The following is a 22,939-nucleotide window of genomic DNA, read 5'->3' on the forward strand; positions in this document are numbered from 1 at the left end:
CCTTATATGAACAGTAACTCAGTAAAATTGTTGATATTTTTGCATTTGGCATTTATTCAACAGTTGGGTGAGTTCACATCTATTCAGGTAGTGACAGTCATTTTAGTTTGGTTCTTAACCATGTTTCCTGTGCTTAGCTCTTTGAGGCACTGCAGCCAATAACTAGTCTTGGGTCAAGGCAACCTAGGGACAGGATTCAATCTGTACCACAGAAGATCCATGTTGAAGCATAGTTGACATCTGAAGGGAATTTCCAATTCAGCTGACATCTGCAGTGCGATGTAAATGAAGAATTTCAGGCTATTTATTCAGGATTTCCTATGACAACTTTCACTGAAGAAAAATGTCAGAAGACACAGCTTGAAATTTAGCACAACTAGATGGCCACAATCACACTTACCATAAGTCAGTGTTCCTTTTGGCCATTCCTGTGCAACTGCTGTTATGAGTTGAGCAGGAACTTTGGGGTTGCATATTCCATCCAGGTTGCACTATAATCACTTTCAGTCTTCAACTCAGTAAATGCTTTTTATTTTGTTCACATCCATCCACTTACATATCAACATCCAAACCCCCTGAAATGTCTAGGAATAAATATAGGGGTGAAATATTGACTCTGATTAACTGTTTGCAGCAGTCTTCTAATGAGAAGATCAATCATATTCATACACTGAACTATAAAAAGGTCCTCAAGCTCTGAAATCACTCAGATCAGTATCATTTCAGTATCAACAGGTTAGAGCAGCACAGAAAACCACTTCATCAAATACCACTAGAGAGAGAAACATATGGTCTAATCATCTTCCTCAGTAACGAACATTCCATACACATCTGAAAATACATGCAATTTCTTCAAGAAAGGCACATCCCCAACCCCCCCATTCGTTTTTGCATCAGTGAGTATTTTTCATCACACACACACCTAAACTGCCCATGTTTCAACACGCTGTAGGCATCTTATTAAATATCACGTTTTCAGAATTAAAGCCGGCACAAGATCAAAAAATTACTTTCTGAACTTCAATAGGATTCTATTTTGCACCTGACTTTCTGAACTTGTCCCTCGTACAATAGGATTCTATTTTGCACCTGACTTTCTGAACTTGTCCCTCGTACAATAGGATTCTATTTTGCACCTGACTTTCTGAACTTGTCCCTCGTACAATAGGATTCTATTTTGCACCTGACTTTCTGAACTTATCCCTCGTACAATAGGATTCTATTTTGCACCTGACTTTCTGAACTTGTCCCTCGTACAATAGGATTCTATTTTGCACCTGACTTTCTGAACTTGTCCCTCGTACAATAGGATTCTATTTTGCACCTGACTTTCTGAACTTGTCCCTCGTACAATAGGATTCTATTTTGCACCTGACTTTCTGAACTTATCCCTCGTACAATAGGATTCTATTTTGCACCTGACTTTCTGAACTTATCCCTCGTACAATAGGATTCTATTTTGCACCTTACATATTAAGACATTCTTTATTCCAAACTGAAGAACTGCTGCATTTGGAGGTTTCTCAAAACAGATTCATTGGAAAAAACATACTTAAAGACATTTTTTAAACATAATGCAAAATACATAAATACATTGGTTGCATAGTGTGACTGATGCAGTGGAAATATATATAATGGCACTTATAAAAAATAAAACAGAAGTTGGGTTATAAATATATTCAAAAAAGGTAAGCCATGGTCACTGTGGGGGTGAAAGTTGCTCTGAAGCACACCAAACATCCTCTCCAATGGAACCTGAAACCAAAGCAATTTGTCCATTCCTTCACTGACAGGCAGACAAGGGGGTGAAAATGTATACTTGAATAAACCTGTCTTGGAATAGGAAATCCTTTGTCAGGATACACATTCAATTGTATTGAAAAGGACTTGTGTGTGTCCCTCTACAAACCTATCAGTCATGATGTAGGCCTAACAGATTCCAGAGAACAACCCAAATAAAACTGCCTGGTTCAAAAATATACAGAATAGTACAATTGTTTGCTTATTGAATGAGGCATATTTTCAAGTTTATCAAATCACAGACACACACAAACATGATCGTTATCTTAGTCATGTGAATCTGATAGCTCCACATTGGAGGGAAACTACAGTATCTAAACTCACTGGAGCAAATATTGTTACATCTCCAGACAGAAAGGAATAATTTCAAGTTTAGGTCTCAGGAAGCATGCTGCCTTCCTCTAGACAGAACCGTATGATTGGATTATTATTAATGTGACAAATGTTCCTGTTCGGGGAAGAGGATCAAATGGCTTTTCTCCAGAGGCAAAGACAGTTAAAGACCACATATATGCATACATAAGCTTCAAGTCACACCATATTTCAAACAATCCCTAGATAAAATGGAATCAGAGGTACTAGCCCTACTGATATCACCAAGGCTGCATAAAGACTGAGGGAAGCATCCATGAAGCACCTAGCCAGGTACACTATTAGAAAAATGCAACCTGGCGATTAGCTAAACACTAAAAGGCAGTGGTGACGAGAATTTGGCCTCAATGCTTTGCTTCTTTCAATTACAAAAAAGACAAGTTCTCGGTTGGTCTCTGACAATCACAAATTGGCAGACGCCCAAAAAGAATAGGTCCATAATATTATAATAAACCTGCATGCATCATAATCGTGGAGAACTTATGTGGGTCATCTGAGTAAGTGACACTCAAAGCCATCGAGTCAGTTTACATTCAACGCAAAAATGTACTACATACATAAATGGTTTTCCATCTACCTAGAGCTCCAGTCAGACTGGTAAAGCAGTGTCAGCATTTGGTATTGAAGGATAAGTGGGGCAGGAGGTGATGCATTCAGCTGAAATAGTACACGTCGTGTTTTTAGCTGCCCCTCCATCAATGACACCGCGTGTTCAGAAGGACACAACGTTCAGGGCTAAATGTGATATGTAGACATGTAGAACAAGGAATCATGTCAGCTCTATTCATGCCATTTCTATCGGCAACGTACAACAACGCTTGGCAACTGAACGTGGCTCAGGGTCATGTTAAGTAGGGATCAGGGAAATCGATGTTCTCATTGGACGAGTTCAGGTTGTACCTTCCTGTTTCACTCAGTGTCAATACGTTTTCTACATACAGAACACGGCCCAGACATGTTCTACAAGATTTATCCTGATGGGATGTTCAAGTGACAAAGCAGAAAAAGGAATTGTTGATTCCATATTTTTTATAAATTGAACAATGTAATACACTATATATAGCAGGGTAACTGAGTCTACAGTGAATATTGTGTTCTGTGTACATTGTGTCACTGTGATTGACTCCATCTACTGTATTCAGCTACAATGGATCCTGTAACCCCTCGTCAGCAAGTTCTAAAAATGAAGTAGAGGCATTTAAGGGGGAATCATCTCCACCCTCAGGCTTTAAAAGTCTATTACCCAGTTTCATTGATCAATAATGTCTCACTCCTGGTGAGGGAAAGCACTGCTGCATCAGGAGTAACACTCTGTCCCCGCTCACCTAAAGCACAAACCACCAGCGTGTCATGAGAAGCCAGCCCAGTGGAGCACACCGGAATTTGACAGCAGCATCTAGCAGCACTGCTCTCATCTCTTCCTCTAGATATACTCTACAGGGCTGAAGGAAGTAGTCAAGACCTCTTGCTGTCTGACTAAAGCTCTAATTGGTGGGAGGGAGTTCTCTCCCTAGTTCCTCCTCTCCCTAACAGGAGGCTCCTATAGTTTGTCATATCTGCTAGGGTAGAAAGCCCTGTGTGGCTGCCAAGCTGCCCAACCAGGGAGAGAGGGACAGGCAGGGATGGAAGGAAAGGAGGGAGGCAGGGATGGAAGGTGCGTCTGAAGGAGCTGGTGAATGGTGCTGACGGTCCGTCAGTCATTTATTTAATTTCTATAAGTCTCTTAAAATAAAAAAATAAGTGAATGGAGGATTTAGGAAAGAAGTTCTAGATGGAGCAGTGTCATAGATTCATCTGGAGGTGCTTGGGCCGCTTGGAGATGGGGTAGGGGTAGGCCTGCTTCTTGAAGGGGCCGCCTGTGGTGGTGTTGCCAGAGGGCTTTCTGATAGGCAGGGGGGCAGACACCTCGGAGGAAATGGCCATCTGCTCCACACCAACCTCCATGGGCTGGTCTCCAGACTCAAAACCCCCAAGTGACGAGGTTCCAGTCTGGGTGGGGGCCCGGGGCCAGCAGTCCCCCACAGCGAACCTCACTGGGCTGGGGGGCCAAGAGAAGAGGATACAGGGAAGGTTAGAATAGTACACTATAGTACTGATTGGGGGAGGGCAGACAGAATGGTGACATTTTAACAGTGAGGATGAATCCCAGTAGAACAGAGTACCAGAATGACACTGGATTCAACCACTGATTGGCAGGACAACTTCTACACAAATCTAGAGGAAAATTAGACAGAAAAAAAAGCTTACCTCACTGGTGTTCTTGGGCTTCCCAGAAACCTTCTTGGTGAGCTGACTTTTGGCTCAAAGGGGAATTTCTCCTTGATGTTTTCGAGGACGGAGGGGGCTACATACGTAAAACCCTGTGGAGAGGTTGTCACAGGGAAGATTACAGCCAGTCTCCTCATGGTCAATCACAACCAAAACAACATAGGCCAGAGGAAATGTGCAATGAAACAAACACTCATTAAACTATATCGGTTTCATTTAAAAAAAGATGCAATGCATTACCCAACTATTTTTTTCTTCTCTCTCAAAAAGAGAACAAACAAAGAGTGTAGCTTCTGCCTACCCGTTTATGTGCAGCCGTGCACACAGTAAAACACACGCGCACAAACACGAGACCAAACGGAATGTGCAGAGTAAGCAGTATAGGCAGCCTACCAGGAAGACTTGATTGGCACTTTCACTGAGCGTGGAGTCATCAGGGCTGTCCACGGGAGTCTGGCTAGTGAACTTGGAGTCAAACTGGCTCACGTCATCAGCTGATTGCTGCAATGGAAGGAAAGAAGGAAACCAGTTAACCTCTAGTCTCTGTGGGTCAAGGAGGACTTGGTAGGCACAGGTGCTGTTCACAATGGAAATGCTATGAATAAGGAATATAGGCTCACCAGAAAAGGCTTGAATGGAGGCTCCACTTTGTGAGCGAGAAGATCATCCCAATTAATATGCCTGAAGAACGGGTGGCTCTGGAGAAGCGGACAGAATAACTTGACTTTTCCCAGAGAAAGCCACAACACATGAAGGTTGCTCTTTTTACCACCACCAATGTTCTATTAATCCTACAATAGGTCTGTTTAAACTGTAATACCTGAATTTCTGAGGAGTCTCCTGGGCCTGCCCCCAGCCGTAACGATGCATTGCGTTTCAGCAGCTGGAACAGAGGGAGTGACAGGTAATGCAAGTCTGCTCCTCAGTTTTCATCTGATCTGACTTGTGTTACATTAGACCAGGGTCCTCCAATACGGTTCCTGAATAGCTAGCCTCCTGTAGGTGCGCTCCAAACCCAGTTGTAACTAACCTGATTTAGCATATCAACCAGCTAATTACTAGAATCAGGTGTGCTAGATTAGGGTTGGAGCGAAAACTATAAATTATAGTAGGTTCAATTATTTGAATTCCATTTCGTTCCCCCCTTCTGTGTGAGCTCAATGCACACATTAAACAGTTTCTCTTGAGATAAATCAGATCCAGCCTGAACTGTGCTATGTAGTAGGGAGTTGTAGTTTCCAACAGGCCAATATTCTACATAGTTTAGTGCATAAAAAATGTGGTAATTAACTACAATGACCATAATCCATTGCGCATCTACTTGTCTGGTCTGTGTTTCTTTTATGCCTGCTACGAAATAGACCTTATTTACTTTGAAGAACTACAAAATAGTGATTTTGTCAGACAGCAGTTCTATAGAGATGAGATGACTTGGAATGAAATAATAAAGCTATCAAATAAAACGGAAATATTTTATTAAAGTTAGTTCATGTCAATAAATTATGGTTAATAAGTGATGAGCAGTAATGGACAGTCACTACCATCATGGGACTTTAATTGTTTTAATTCTGTGTTACAGCATTCAACCCACATCTAATGTTTTAAAATTATAATACATCTAATGTTTTAAAATTATAATACATCTAATGTTTTAAAATTATAATACATCTAATGTTTTAAAATTATAATACATCTAATGTTTTAAAATTATAATACATCTAATGTTTTAAAATTATAATACATCTAATGTTTTAAAATTATAATACATCTAATGTTTTAAAATTATAATACATCTAATGTTTTAAAATTATAATACATCTAATGTTTTAAAATTATCGAAACAAATAAAAGAAACGTGATTATTTTGTAATAATCGAACCGACCTCACAAATCGCTCAGCACTACAGGACGATAGCTCTTCAGGAACAGGGTTGGAGAGCCCAGCATTAAACAATCAGAAGGCAGAGCCTACCTGAAATGCCATCAATACACTATTATTAGAACATCTAACACCCGTACCTTTTTTAGAAGGTCCCTAGCTTCTTGTGTGAGGTAAGGTGGCAGGTTCAGTTTGCACTTTAAGATTTTGTCAATGGTCTTCTTCCTGTTTTCCCCAGTGAATGGTGGCTGTGGAGTAAAATAAAAGGTATATCCAACTACAATACTGACATTGTGTCCAGCTGAGGTTAAACATGAATATTTATCAATTAAATGTTGATGTTGTCTTGTACAGAGTACATACGTTTTGAAGAAAATCAATGTTTCTCTTGAAAGAAGAGTTGTACTCACTGCTCCTGTCAGCATGTCGTACATGAGAGCTCCCAGGCTCCACCAGTCTACAGCCCGGTTGTGTCCACTCCTCATCAGGATCTCTGGGGCCCTGGAGTGACAGATGGGAGGGGAGTGGGTGAGGAGGACAGTCAGGTAAGCCTATACAATGTGCAACCAAACACAAATTTCCTCAAACAAAAGAGTACGTAAAGTATTGCTCTGAGGAGATGGGACATTTACAACAGACTAGGAGGAGGCTGACATGAACTTTTTGTTGTTTAATGATTAGGACCATAACTTGCATGTATTCTATGGTGCCACAGAAGGTGTGAGTAACAGTGCCGTCATGGATTGATTCTTTACACAGGCCAAAGTCTGTGAGCTTGACGTGACCGTTGTTGCTGAGCATGATGTTCTCTGGCTTCAGGTCTCTGTAGATGATGCCTTTCAGATGCAGGTGTCCCAAAGCCATGGAAATCTCTGCCAGATAGAAGCTGCAGAACAGAAAACAGAACTTTTACATCAAGTACAGTTGAAGTCGGAAATTTACATTAGAGGTCGACCGATTAATCGGAATGGCCGATTAATTTGGGACGATTTCAAGTTATAACAATCGTAAATCGGTATTTTGGGACACCGATTTGGCCAATCCATTTTTTTTTTTACACCTTTATTTAACTAGGCAAGTCAGGTAAGAACACATTCTTATTTTCAATGACGGCCTAGGAACGATGCGTTAACTGCCTCGCTCAGGGTTGCCTCGTTCAAACAGATTTTTACCTTGTCAGCTCGGGGGATTCAATCTCGCAACCTTACAGTTAACTAGTCCAATGCTCTAACCACCTGATTACATTGCACTCCATGAGGAGACAGCCTGTTACGCGAATGCAGTAAGCCAAGGTAAGTTGCTAGCTAGCATTAAACTTGTCTTATAAAAAACAATCATTCAATCATAATCACAAGTTAACTACACATGGTTGATGATATTACCAGTTTATCTAGCGTGTCCTGCGTTGCATATAATCGATGCTGTGAGTATCTTTGCTCCAATGTGTACCTAACCATAAACATCAACGCCTTTCTTAAAATCAACACAGAAGTATATTTTTTTTTAAACCTGCATATTTAGCTTTAAAAAAAATCCAGGTTAGCAGGCAATATTAACCAGGTGAAATTGTGTCACTTCTCTTGCGTTCATTGCACGCAGAGTCAGTGTATATGCAACAGTTTGGGCCGCCTAATTTGCCAGAAATTTACGTAATTATGACATAACATTGAAGGTTGTGCAATGTAACAGGAATATTTAGACATAGGGATGCCACCCATTAGATAAAATACGGAACCGTTCCGTATTTTACTGAAAGAATAAACGTTTTGTTTTCGAGATGATAGTTTCCGGATTCGACCATATTAATGACCTAAGGCTCGTATTTCTGTGTGTTATTATGTTATAATTAAGTCTATGATTTGATAGAGCAGTCTGACTGAGCGATGAAAGGCACCAGCAGGCTCGTAAACATTCATTCAAACAGCACTTTCGTGTGTTTTGCCAGCAGCTCCTCGCAATGAAGCATTGAGCTGTTTATGACTTCAAGCCTAATAGCATTTCAAACGTCACTCGCTCTGAGACTTGAGAGTGGTTGTTCCCCTTGCTCTGCATGGGTAACGCTGCTTCGGGGGTGGCTGTTCTCGTTGTGTTCCTGGTTCGAGCCCAGGTAGGAGAGAGGATAGGGAGGTAAGCTATACTGTTACACTGGCAATACTAAAGTGCCTATAAGAACATCCAATAGTCAAAGGTTAATGAAATACAAATGGTAGAGAGAAATAGTCCTATAATAACTACAACCTAAAACTTCTTCCTTGGGAATATTGAAGACTCGTGTTAAAAAGGAACCACCAGCTTTCATATGTTCTCATGTTCTGAGCAAGGAACTTAAATGTTAGCTTTATTACATGGCACATATTGCACTTTTACTTTCTTCTCCAACACTTTGTTATTGCATTATTTAAACCAAATTGAACACGTTTCATTATTTATTTTAGGCTAAATTGATTTCATTGATGTATTATATTAGGTTAAAATAAGTGTTTATTCAGTATTGTTGTAATTGTCATTATTACAAATAAAATAAATAAATACTTTTTAAAAGAATCGTCCGATTAATAGGAAATCTGCATTTTTCTAACAATCAGTATCGGCGTTGAAAAATCATAATCGGTCGACCTCTAGTTTACATACACCTTAGCCAAATACATTTAAACTAGGTGTTTCACATTCCTGACATTTAATCCTAGTAAAAATTCCTTGTTTTGGGTCAGTTAGGATCACTTTATTTTAAGAATGTGAAATGTCAGAATAATAGTAGAGAGAATGATTTATTTCAGCTTTTTTTTCTTTCATCACATTCCCAGTGGGTCAGAAGTTTACATACACTCAATTAGTATTTGGTAGCATTGCCTTTAAATTGTTTAACTTGGGTCAAACGTTTCGGGTAGCCTTCCACAAGCGTCCCACAATAAGTTGGGTGAATTTTGGCCCATACCTCCTGACAGAGCTGGTGTAACTGAGTCAGGTTCGTAGGCCTCCTTGCTCGCACATGCTTTTTCAGTTCCGCCCACAAATATTCTGTGGGATTGAGGTCAGGGCTTTGTGATGGCCACTCCAATACCTTGACTTTGTTGTCCTTAAGCCATTTTGACAACTTTGGAAGTATGCTTGGGGTCATTGTCCATTTGGAAGACCCATTTCCGACCAGGCTTCAACTTCCTGACTGATGTCTTGAGATGTTGCTTCAATAGAGCCACATAATTTTGCTTCCTCATGATACCATTTATTTTGTGAAGTGCACCAGTCCCTCCTGCAGCAAAGCACCCCCAAAACATGTTGCCACCCCCATGCTTCACAGTTGGGATGGTGTTCTTCGGCTTGCAAGCCTCCCCTTTCCTCCAAACATAATGATGGTCATTATGCCCACACAGTTCTATTTTTGTTTCATCAGACCAGAGGACATTTCTCCAAAAAGTACAATCTTTGTCCCCATGTGCAGTTGCAAATCGTAGTCAGGCTTTTTTCTATGGCAGTTTTGGAGCACTGGCTTCTTCCTTGCTGAGCAGCCTGTCAGGTTATGTCGGTATAGGACTCGTTTTACTGTAGATATAGATACTTTTGTTCCTGTTTCCTCCAGCATCTTCACAAGGTCCTTTGCTGTTGTTCTGGGATTGATTTGCACTTTTCGCATCAAAGTAAATTCATCTCTAGGAGACAGAACGTGTCTCCTTCCTGAGCGGTATGGCGGCTGCGTGGTCCCATGGTGTTTCTACTTGCGTACTATTGTTTGTACTGATGAACGTGGTACCTTCAGGCATTTGGTAATTGCTCCCAAGGATGAACCATACTTGTGGAGGTCTACAATACTTGTGGAGGTCTTGGCTGATTTCTTTTGATTTTCCTATGATGTCAAGCAAAGAGACACAGAGTTTGAAGGTGCCTTGAAATACATCCACAGGTACACCTCCAATTGACTCAAATGATGTCAATTAGACTGAGAATCTTCTAAAGCAATGACATTTTCTGGAATTTTCCAAGCTGTTTAAAGGCACAGTCAACTTAGTGTATGTAAATCTCTGACCCACGGGAATTGTGATAGTGAGTTATAAGTGAAATAATCTGCCTGTAAACAATTGCTGGGAAAATTACTTGTGTCATGCACAAAGTAGATGTCCTAACCGACTTGCCAAAACTAGTTTGTTAACAAGAAATTTGTGGACTGGTTGAAAAACGAGTTAATGACTCCAACCTAAGTGTATGTAAACTTCCGACTTCAACTGTACATTCACAGTGTGCCTCAGCAAATATGGCATCTACAGTGCCTTCAGAAAGTATTCACACCACTTGCCTTTTTCCACATTTTGTGGTGTTACAGCCTGAATTTAAAATTAATTGCATTTAGATTGTTTTGTCACTGGCCTACACACAATACCCCATTCTTAATTACACTTTGGATGGTGCATCAATACACCCAGTCACTACAAAAATACAGGTGTCCTTCCTAACTCAGTTGCTGGAGAGGGAGGAAACCAGCAGGGATTTCACCATGAGGCCAATGGTAAATTTAAAACAGTTACAGAGTAGTAATGACTGTGATAGGAGATGGATGGATCAACAACATTATAGTTACTCCACAATACTAACATAATTGACAGAGTGAAAAGATGGAAGCCTGCACAGAATAAAAATATTCCAAAACATGCATCCTGTTTGTAATAAGGCACTGAATACTGCAAAGAATGTGGGAAAGCCATTAACGTTTTGTCCTGAATACAAAGTATTATGTTTGGGGAAATTCCAATACAACACATTACTGAATAACACTCTCCATATTTTCAAACAGAGTGGTGGTTGCATCATATTACGAGTATCGTTAAGGACTGCGGAGTTTAAAGATAAAAATAGAAACGGAACGGAGCTAAGCACAAGCAAAAATCCTAGAGGAAAACTTGGTTCAGTCGGTTTTCCACCAGACACTGGGAGATTAATTCACCTTTCAGCAGGACAATAACCTAAAACACAAGGCCAAATCTACACTGGAGCTGCATAACAAGAAGACAGTGAATGTTCCTGAGTGGCCAAGTTACAGTTGAATAAATCTACTTGAACAAATAATAAACAATAGGCAAATGTTGGAGAATACAGGTTTGGTAAGCTATTAAAGACCTTTCCAGAAAGATTCAGATCTGTAATCGCTGCCAAAGGTGCTTCTACAAAGTATTGACCCAGGGTTGTGAATACTTACGTAAATTAGATAATTATGCATTTACATTTTCAATAAATGTGTTAATTTCTAAAAACATGGTTTTCACTTTGTCATTATGGGGTATTGCATGTAGATGAGTGAGAAAATATATACATTTAATCCATTTTGAATTCAGGCTGAAACAACAAAACATGGAATAAGTCCAACAAGCTCTGTCAGGATTAGACATTCATCCATGTTTCTCAAACATAACATTTCAAAGTTGTTCCAAAAGTCAAATTTCAAAGTGTTTAAGGTTAAGTTCAGGCATTAACTCCGAATTTTTAAAGGTAAGAGTTACAAATTAGGATAGGTTTAAAACAAAAACAACTTTCTATCGCTAGATTCAAACATGAAACATTTGTCTGCTTCTAGAAATGGTTCAACCTTATGCTATGTAATCACTACCTTCATCTGCAGTCTGTTGACACATGGGAGTGAGGACTGCAGGGTCCAGAAACTCATATCTATTCTACACACTACAGATACACATCTCCAGCATGACTGATCACTTACCACGCTGTGTCCTCCATAAAGATCCCCTCCCTTTCCAATTGCATAAACAGCTCCCCACCTACAAATAACAAATACAGCATTTAATTATTTGCCATTGTGTGCGCGAATAATGCATGTAGGTGTACACTACGCTGTGTTGTGTGGTTTGTGTGTATGCGCACACACGATGCCTCAGCCACTCACCAGAAAGGTACTCCAGGATCAGGTACAGCTTGCCCCCTGTCTGGAAGGCATAGATGAGGTCCACTATGAATGGGTGCTTCACCTCCTCCAGGATATTCCTCTCTGCCTTGGTGTGAGCAGTGTCCTTAGCGTTACGCACTATCATGGCCTGGAGGGATCAAACAAGGCTTGGATTGTCAAGCATTGTCAGTATTATAACAATGGTAGCACTTTACATTCACAGCAGAGAACAAAGTGGTAATAACCTGGTAATAGTATGGTAAGTTAGTCAGCCCAAATGAAACACATTTCTTACAGATAGAAACTGAGGTATGATATGCATTTGAAAAGGACACTGTGGTAGGTAACCGACTACCGGATCCAGACGCTCTGAAGACATAACAGCGTGAAGGAAATTCTCATTTGGTATCTGGTTTAGATGATTATTTCCCTGCTCTCCCTTTTTCCCCAGTCCAGCCTTAGTAAAAGGGAGGGAACCTCTCTTACTCTGAGCCATGTCATTAATGTAGTTATCTTCGCCCTCCGGTTCAGATCACGTGCAAATCTTGTTGGCTCAAAGGAATCCAAAACATTCAAACCACTCTGGACAAAAATATAAACAACATATGAAGTGTTGGTCCCATGTTTCATGAGCTGAAATAAAAAATCCCTGAAATTTTCCAGGAGCACAAAAACCTTTGGCTCAAATTTTGTGCACAAATGTTTTACATCTCTGTTTGTGAGCATTTCTACTTTACCAAGATAATCCATCCACCTGACAGGTGTGGCATATCAAGAAGCTGCCTAAACAGCATGATCATTACACAGGTGCACCTTGTACTGGGGACAATAAAAGGCCACTAAAACGTGCAGTTGTGTCACACAACAATGCCACAGATGTCTCAAGTTGATGCAGCGTGCAATTGGCATGATGACTGCAGGCATGTCCACCAAAGTGGTTGCCAGAGAATTAAATTATAATTTCTCTACCATAAGCTGCCTTCAATGTCATTTTAGAGAATTTGATGAGGCCTGTAATTTTCATCATAGGTACACTTCAACTATGACAGACAAAATGAGAGAACATTTTTTCCAGAAAATCACATTGTAGGATTTTTAAATGAACTTATTTGCAAATTATGGTGGAAAATAAGTATTTCGTCACCTTCAAACAAGCAAGATTTCTGGCTCTCACAGACCTGTAACTTCTTCTTTAAGAGGCTCCTCTGTCCTCCACTCGTTACCTGTATTAATGGCACCTGTTTGAACTTGTTATCAGTATAAAAGACACCTGTCCACAACCTCAAACAGTCACACTCCAAACTCCACTATGGCCAAGACCAAAGAGCTGTCAAAGGACACCAGAAACAAAATTGTAGACCTGCACCAGGCTGGGAAGACTGAATCTGCAATAGGTAAGCAGCTTGGTTTGAAGAAATCAACAGTGGGAGCAATTATTAGGAAATGGAAGACATACAAGACCACTGATAATCTCCCTCGATCTGGGGCTCCACGCAAGATCTCACCCCGTGGGGTCAAAATGATCACAAGAACGATGAGCAAAAATCCCACAACCACACGGGGGGGACCTAGTGAATGACCTGCAGAGAGCTGGGACCAAAGTAACAAAGCCTACCATCAGTAACACACTACGCCACCAGGCACTCAAATCCTGCAGTGCCAGACGTGTCCCCCTGCTTAAGCCAGTACATGTCCAGGCCCGTCTGAAGTTTGCTAGAGAGCATTTGGATGATCCAGAAGAAGATTCTCCCAATGTCATATGGTCAGATGAAACAAATAGAACTTTTTGGTAAAAACTCAACTCGTTGTGTTTGGAGTACAAAGAATGCTGAGTTGCATCCAAAGAACACCATACCTACTGTGAAGCATGGGGGTGGAAACATCATGCTTTGGGGCTGTTTTTCTGCAAAGGGACCAGGACGACTGATCCGTGTAAAGGAAAGAATGAATGGGGCCATGTATCGTGAGATTTTGAGTGAAAACCTCCTTCCATCAGCAAGGGCATTGAAGATGAAACGTGGCTGGGTCTTTCAGCATGACAATGATCCCAAACACACCGCCCGGGCAACGAAGGAGTGGCTTCGTAAGAAGCATTTCAAAGTCCTGGAGTGGCCTAGCCAGTCTCCAGATCTCAACCCCTTAGAAAATCTTTGGAGGGAGTTGAAAGTATGTGTTGCCCAGCAACAGCCCCAAAACATCATTGCTCTAGAGGAGATCTCCATGGAGGAATGGGACAAAATACCAGCAACAGTGTGTGAAAACCTTGTGAAGACTTACAGAAAACATTTGACCTCTGTCAACAAAGGGTATATAACAATGTATTGAGATAAATAAGTATTTGGTCAATAAAAGAAGTTTTCCACCATAATTTGCAAATAAATTCATTAAAAATCCTACAATGTGATTTTCTGGATTTTTTTTCTTCTCATTTTGTCTGCCATAGTTGAAGTGTACCTATAATGAAAATTACAGGCCTCTCATCTTTTTAAGTGGGAGAACTTGCACAATTGGTGGCTGACTAAATACTTTTTAGAACCTGGAAACACTGCAACAAAGTGGGACTTGAAGAGAGTGTTTGAAATCAAGGCAGGAAAGCCTGCTACAGCTGTAGGCCTATTAGAAGGGACTTTGAAAAATGCACATAAAAAAAAAAATATATATATATATATAAATAAATAATAAAATAATCTAAATCGGCAATCAAAATAAATGTTCCATCACAGCGAACATATCATTCAAAACCCTATTGATTCGGAGTTAGTGCATATAAAGTTAGTGAAAACTATTTCTAAGACGCATACTTTACGATTTCTCGCACTCACTTCCTTGTTAAGCCTAAATCACTTGTGCTGCTTGCACTATGAAATCCAAAGGGGTGGTTCTGAAGGTTATGCTAGATGGTGATGGACAAAGATCAGCCAATTAGCGAGAGGGTTTCCAAGACGTGAGGGAAAGAGGCGGGACCCTTGGGTTTAATTTGGCAGTGATGATGGCTGCTGGTTGCCTGTTTAAACACCTTCATCCTCAGTAACAGAGGTAGAATAAGAATCTGAGCTCTTAGCTCCTGCATGGTAGCAACAGTAAATAAAGACACATACAAACTATAAACAGAACCCCTATTACCAAAACCTGTAAGGTTTCTGGGAAACAGAGGTGGGTTCTTGGGCCAAGATGCAAACCAGACGGGCGGTCGTCAATTACAAAAAGGAGGCAAAGCTGTTGGAAAGAAAATGGGGAGAACGAACAGCCCTGAGGTTTCATGGTAAGTTGTTCGGTCAAATGTTTTAAAGTTGTGTGTTCGGCAGCTTCACTTCTGACTGCGTGTTTGAATGACTGCACCGGTGTGTTCTTCATACTACTGTAACAAGAGGGTCAGTGTTCAATCTGTGCTCATTGTCAATGGGAATACTTAGAGAATAACTCTAGAATAAATATCACAGAAGTTAAGTGTGCAGTTCCTTAGGGGCAGACGAGACAAGTATCTCAGCCTGATAACCCAAACAGCCCACCTTCTTCAAGACCTTCATAGCGAAGATCTTTCCCGAAGTGGCACCCGACATCTTACGAACTTGAAAAACCTGAATGTGATTGGGGGGAAAGAAAAAAACATGAATTTCACTGAATTGATGCCATCTAATCGAAGGGGAAGACATGAGAATACTTGATCCAGGCATAGGGCTATTAGGGATAGCTCACCTTTCCATAGCCTCCTTTTCCTAAAACTCGGAGCAACTCAAAGCATTCCGGACGAATCTGCTCTGTTCCTTTGTTGACGCTGTCTTCAGAGATTTCAAACTTTTCACAGTCATCCATGTTACTTGAAAAATAAAAAAAGACAACCGTTGAAACATAAATCATACATGTCAAATACACATCATCATTGCAGTGAGTCAATGTTGAATGGACCTGAATGACAAGTCCTGCACAAGGAGTTCTATCATCTCTGGACTAACATCACAATTGTCCCGTATCTGTTCATCAAAGCTTACATCATAAAAGTGATCAAAGGTGTTCCTGTAATTAACAAAGATCAGATTATACTGATGCCTGTAGGGCAAATATATTGACAACTAAGACAAAACAGGATAACACGACAAAGAAGAATTGTGTTGTCAAACATGTTGTAAGTGTGCCACATAAGCTTGAGTGCCAAAATACAGTCTGAAACTCTTGTAAATACTCACAATTCAAACCCGCTGCATTGTCGCCCATATTCGCTCATTTGGATCTAGCAACAATAAAAAAGAAGGCCAGGCCCCAAAGGCTGAAATTATTTTTTTTTGCATCTACAGTGCATTCAGAAAGTATTCAGACCCCCTTCCTTTTTCCACAATTTGTTACGTTACAGCCTTACTCATTCACATACATACACATATTTTTTAAATGTCCTCAATCTACACACAATATCCCATTACAACAAAGCAAAAAATGTTTCTTAGAAATGTTTGCCAAAGTATATTAAAAAAAAGTGCAAATCTATTATTTACATAACTATTCAGACCCTTTGCTATGAGAATCAAAATTGAACTCATGTGCATCCTGTTTCCATTGATCATCCTTGAGATGTTTCTACAACTTGATTGGAGTCCACATGTGGTTATTTAATTGATTTAACATGATTAGGAAAGGAACACACCTGTCTATATAAAAAGGTCCCACAGCTGACAGTGCATGTCGGAGCAAAAACCAAGACAGGAGGTAAAAGGAATTGTCCGTAGAGCTCCGAGACAGGATTGTGTCGAGTCAGATCTGGTGAATGATAACGTTTCTGCAGCATTGACGGTCCCCATGAACACAGTGGTCTCCATCATTCTTAAATGGAAGAAGTTTGGAATCATCAAGACTCTTCCTGTAGTATATATAGCTATTGTTATTTACTGCTGCTCTTATATTATTCTTATCTCCTTTTTTTTTAAAGGAATTTTCTTAACTGCATTGTTGGTTAGGGGCTTGTAAGTAAGCATTTCACTGTAAGGTGAAAAAAACCCACTGTATTTGGCGCACGTGACAAATAAAATGTGATTTTGATTAGAGCTGGCCGCCCGGCCAAACTGAGCAATCAATGGAGAAGGGCCTTGGTCAGGGAGGTGACCAAGAAAACGATGGTCACTGACAGAGGTCCAGAGTTCCTCTGTGGAGAAGAGAGAACCTTCCAGAAGGACAACCATCTCTGCAGCACTCCACCAAGCAGGCCTTTATGGTAGAGTGGCCAGACAAAAGCCACTCCTTAGTAAAAGGCACATGAGAGTCCGCTTAGAGCTTGCCAAAAGGCACCTAAAGGACTCTGACCACAACAACAAGATTCTCTGGTCTGATAAAACCACAATTGAAATCTCTGGCCTGAATGTCAACGTCATGTCTGGAGGAAACCTGGCACCATCCCTATGGTGAAGTATGGTGGTGGCTTCATTATGCTGTGGGGATGTTTTACAGCGGCAGGGACTGGGAGTCTAATCAGGATCGAGGGAAAAGATGAACGGAAGAAGTACAGAGAGATCCTTGATGAACTCCTGAGTGCTCTGGAGCAGGATCTCAGACTGGAGAAAAGGTTTACTTTCCAACAAGACAATGCAGGGGTGGATTTGGGACAAGTCTTTGAACATTTTAGAAACCTGTTATACTTTGTCATTATGGAGTTGTGTGTAGATTGAGGAAGATATGTATTTTTAAAAATGTAATGTATATTTTCTTTAGTTTATCCTACTACCGTCAACATTTGTATGAATTTTAGCCCATTATGGAGTTGTGTGTAGATTGAGGAAGATATGTATTTTTAAAAATGTAATGTATATTTTCTTTAGTTTATCCTACTACCGTCAACATTTGTATGAATTTTAGCCACTTTAAAAATGGACATACATCAATCATTTTAAAGCTCACTACATTGAATTACACAATTTCCAAGTGTGTGTTCGTAAATTCAATCTGGAGTGCCGAAGTGCGCGGTTTGTAAATTCAGAGCCTTGTCAGATTGTCAGTTCGTAAATTCAGATCGTTTCGCTCTCGGAGCGTTCAGAGCGCACACTAGACGCTCTGGCTGAGAAGTAGGGTTGATCTGAGCATTCTGACCACACAACAGCAGTCAAGCACCCAAGTTAACTGGCTAACGTTGGCTAGCTAGCTACTTCCAGACACAAATGAGAGAACACCTCACTGACCATTTTACTCACCTGAGCACAGCTGGTTAGGCGTTTTCATGTTATCCAGAGCATTTGTGACTAACTGCAGCTAGCATGAATTTAATTACGCTTTTTTTGCAGACATTTACTGACTGACACCAGCCATATTCAACAGGTGTTGAGTGTTCGTAAATTCCTAGTTATTCTGCGCTCTGGCACACTCACACGAGAGTAGATAGCCTGACTAAATTTACAAAAGCACCCTACGTAATTTACTATGAAGAGATGGTGATTGGGTCTAAATAGGCTTTTGGTAGTTTTAACTCAGTGTACTTGTCTTTAACTGTAACTTCCTGAAAGTCAGACTTCTCACACCCCCCCCCAAAAATGTGCAGCTTCAGAAGTATTTGCATTCACCAAATGTTGTGTGGTTATCCTTAGATATATTCTCCCAACTTGCCCAGAGGGAATTGTTGACTATGCTTTTTATTCTATATCACATATTTAAAAAATATTATATTCTCCATAAATGCATTTTACATCTTTAGCATTTTGTAGATAGAAAGATGAAGAGTATTTATACACACTGCTCTGGACAAGTCCAGGCCTGGAGTGTCTTAAAATAAAACCAAAAGATTTAGACTGACGTCATCCAGTGTCCAGAATCTCTCTTTTCAAATATGTTCATATTTAAATAAAATATTTCAGGCAAAATTGTAAACAAAAAAAAATATTTTATTTGCATCTACATTCAACTGGTACTCAGTTGATAGTGATATGATAAAGGAAATACATTTTACAGCACCTAATGGTACTGTAACTGGAACAGGTGTATTATTTAAGTTGCTTAGCAATGGAGAAGGATCAGTCCTGTTAAGGCCAGGCACCACACCCTAGCACAGATCCCCCCCCCCTCTTAATCATATCACAATCAATTACCAGGTTAATGTACACAAATAAAATACTTTTGTATCTCAGAAATTAAACTACTATTTGCTACTGTTTATTCACAAGGGACTGACTGAATCTCAGTCTAGTGGCAGACTGCTGAAGAAAAACAAGCTAATGACGCTAAAAGAAATCGTTTGAAAGAGTACAACCACTTGTTTCACTTGATGCAGAAATCTGATTATTATGCGCATGACAGAGGTCAGGTGGTTTCACGTGTAAAAAAAAAAAAATTTGACAATTATTAGCTGATGCGCTTCAAAAAAATATTCGGGTTGTTTAAACGAATCCATCAATGCGTGCCTCATTTTTATAGAACTTGGCAAGTCAGTTAAGAACATTCTTATTTACAATGACGGCCTACCAAAAGGTCTCACGCGGGGACGGGACTTAAAAATAAAAATAGGACAAAACACATAACCCTACATTGAGATCTGAGACAATAACATAGCAGCAACATGACAACACAGCATATTAGCAACACAACATGGTACAAACATTGGGCAAAGACAACAGCACAAAGGGAAAGAAGGTAACTATTAGAGACAATACATCAGGCGAAACATGGATAGTTTCTTGAGAAGACATAGCAGGTCTATCTGTTTTGGTTGGTTAGCTAACCATCTAGCCAGCAACGTCAAGACCGCCTTGGGTTCCGCTAGCTAATGGCTAGCTAGCGCGAGTTAGTTTGCACCTCCCTACTTCACTAGCAGCTAGCTCTAACTACCATAACGATAGAACCTAGCTAGCTTATGTTTTGCTTGGTAACTCACTCCATCCTCGAGTTCGTCCTCAGACACATTTTCGTCCTGCTGATCCAAATCAATGTCGAATACTCCTGCCATGGCCTTTGCTTGTTCCCTCTCACTCAGTGCGAATGAAAGGCTCTTCTTCACTGCCTCATGGAACAACATACATCGCCGCCATACCGGCTACAGTAGAAACCATGCTGCCGACCAAAATCATAACCAAGTTCAAGTGTTGAGCATGCGCACTTCTTCTGTGGGTTTTATCGCGGACTACACCCCAAAAGGTGTACTGCCGCCACCAACTGGACGGTTTGAAACCAAATAAAATTAAATAAATGAATCCATACGTAATAGTGAAACTAACTTAATCCACCCTAATAAAATTCTACATTGCCAAAACTTCATTTTTCCCCGGTTATCTTTATCTTCCTGAGAGTGTGGTAGGGCTTGTGCCAATATTCCATATAACTCCTTCGCTGATCAATCTTTCAGCCCCAGGAACCGCTCTGCCGCAATCACTATTATTTCTATCTTCCTGGACCTTCTCTCCACCTTGGCAGTGCCATTAATTACCATAGCTATAAATGCCACAAAGTCCACCTTTTTAACCTTTAACATATCAGGATCCTGCTGATGAAAGGCAACCCCTGCAGCCTAGGCCTATCCACTACCACTCAAAACCTTTTCACAGCTGCTGCATATGAAATGCTCTGTACAACCCTGACTTTGGCCACCTCATTCTCTTTCACCCTCGTGGTGCATTTGGAAGACGTGGCTTCATGGTTCCCTCCGCAATTGCAACATGTCACATTCATCACTTTTATAACACATAATATGATTATTTCCACAACTTGGACATGTCGGCTTCTCCCTTCTGCAAACACTTGCTACATGACCAAAAGCTTTACAATGATCACACTGCATTGGTATTGGGATAAATGCTCTGACTCTGTAGTTGATATACTCTAACTGCACTTGAGTAGGGAGAGACTCCATATCAAAAGATATAAGAACAGATAACGTTACTCTTCACTGTTTCACCATACGATTCATCCGACGTGCTTCTATCAAGCAAGAAAACCTCAAAATCGACTTCCCACGAGACGCCAGATATAACCACTTGAGGAATGCCCTGTTCCGAAGAGACACACACGAGACTTCAAACTTATCAAATCGGTTAGGACACAACGCACATCCCTTCTGATCCGAAGAATCACAACAACAACAAAAAATCGAAACAAGACTGCCTCCTCACTTTACCCAGCACTCTCTCCAACAGTTTGGATAACTCAACTGGTTTCTTCAAGATTGGTACTATGCTCAACTGCTCCTCATTTAACAAACCGTACTCCTACTAGATACGAATGGTAATTCTCATCACTGTACACTAGTTTTACTCTGTTTTTCATTCTTTTGGGCAACTCTCAAATTCTCCTTGATTCTACCGCCATTGTTTTCAGATTCCACTTCTTCATCCGCTTCCGCATCTTTCGTTCGTCTGGTCGGGAACTTTTCCCTCCCTACTGGTGCAATAATACACTTGCGCAGTAATGTGCCCTACGACGGTGAGCGAGCATGCGCACTGCTGAAATGACACAGTATTATCACAGATAGAACAATGGGACAGATGTTTCACTGGATGTTTAAATTTAAAGCATCCGCTTGGCGTTTCCACTCACTACCAAATATGGTAGTTAGAGAAACCATTTGTACATTGTTAAAACACTGTATATATATATATATGAAATAAACATGTGTTAACATTGCCAAAGCAAGTGAGGTAGATAATATATAAAGTGAATATATAAAGTGAAATAAACAAAAATTAACAGTAAACAGTAAAAGAAGTTTCAAAACAATAAAGACATTACAATGTCTTTATGGTTTTGAAACTTCTGTATGTGTAATGTTTACTGTTAATTTTTGTTTATTTCACTTTATATATTCACTTTATATATTATCTACCTCACTTGCTTTGGCAATGTTAACACATGTTTCCCATGCCAATAAAGCCCTTGAATTGAATTGAAAGCCCACTGGCGAACAGTGGGAGAGGATGGAACGAGATAGATTTTAGCCGAAATTCGATTATACATTTGATCTGAATTACAGTTCTCTGTTACAACAGAGTGGACTACTGTTGTAAACAATATTTAAACCGGGGTTTAGAAGGAGCGCAAAGGCGAATTGAGTTATTGTACACGCGCACCTCACAGGGTAGCATTCCCTTTTACGGAAATATGCAGACGATGCTAGAACGCGTCAATTGGATCTCGCGAGCTCGTGCTTGGCTCTGCCTGCCCCCCTCCGGCTTCTTCTGCAGACTATGGCTAATTTGTTCCCCATTGGAAACGACAGGCTGTGGTCTGTCTTTGTTTATTTATAAAACATCTTTGGTATTATCACAGAACAAGGAGTAAGATATTTCACTTTATGTATTAATACGAAGCCATTTCCACTCCCCACCAAATATTGTGAGGAGAGGATGCCCAGTGGCCGGAAGCGGGAGAGTATGGCGCGAGATGGAACTGGGCCGAAATTCTGCTGATTTTCAAATCTAAGAAAAGACCGATCTCAATCATGTTTCCTGTTCCCAAAACTAAAAATCTGTTACGAACAGAGTGCACCAAGTTTTCTAGACTTGACCATTTGCCAAAGTTCCTAAAAAATTGCGTTGTTTACAAGTGCGAATTTAGTTATTGCACACCTGCACTTCACAGAGAAGGCATTCCTTAACGGTAATTAAGTGATAATGTTGGAAAATACGGTGTTTTGTTAGGCCCGAGAAGAAGTGAAGGGTCGGCAAACTGCCAATATATCCTCCATACACCAGCTTCGAGGGCATTATCACTTTTATACAACGGATTACAAACATATTCAAATAATGATTGACATATGCTGATTAAAAACGTTACTTTGC

The 22,939-nt window shown here is 40.3% G+C and overlaps 1 protein-coding gene across 3 annotated transcripts; it reads right to left on the reverse strand.

The window, feature by feature from the left end:
* Window positions 1–514: 514 nt before the first annotated feature.
* On the reverse strand, window positions 515–21,596 carry LOC109872763 (ribosomal protein S6 kinase beta-1). 3 transcript variants are annotated; one of them, XR_004205980.1, is made up of 15 exons: window positions 20,044–21,595; window positions 16,388–16,431; window positions 15,900–16,020; window positions 15,713–15,781; window positions 12,204–12,351; window positions 12,021–12,078; window positions 7,014–7,205; window positions 6,730–6,820; window positions 6,460–6,567; window positions 5,261–5,323; window positions 5,061–5,138; window positions 4,834–4,941; window positions 4,420–4,532; window positions 1,466–4,210; window positions 515–1,418 (listed from the first exon to the last, which is right to left on the reverse strand). XR_004205980.1 is itself a non-coding variant. In XM_020464077.2 (14 exons), exons 1-14 carry the CDS (start codon window positions 20,182–20,184, stop codon window positions 3,955–3,957), a joined length of 1,590 nt encoding a protein of 529 aa, XP_020319666.1. In that variant the 5' UTR covers window positions 20,185–21,596; the 3' UTR covers window positions 515–3,954. The 3 variants fall into 3 exon arrangements, 1 of the variants encoding a protein (XP_020319666.1); XR_004205981.1 differs by having other exon boundaries at window positions 515–1,042; window positions 1,090–4,210; XM_020464077.2 differs by having other exon boundaries at window positions 515–4,210; window positions 20,044–21,596.
* Between the last annotated feature and the right edge of the window lie 1,343 nt (window positions 21,597–22,939).

Source organism: Oncorhynchus kisutch, linkage group LG28 (genome assembly GCF_002021735.2).
Source record: "Oncorhynchus kisutch isolate 150728-3 linkage group LG28, Okis_V2, whole genome shotgun sequence".
NCBI classification, from domain to species: Eukaryota; Metazoa; Chordata; class Actinopteri; order Salmoniformes; family Salmonidae; genus Oncorhynchus; species Oncorhynchus kisutch.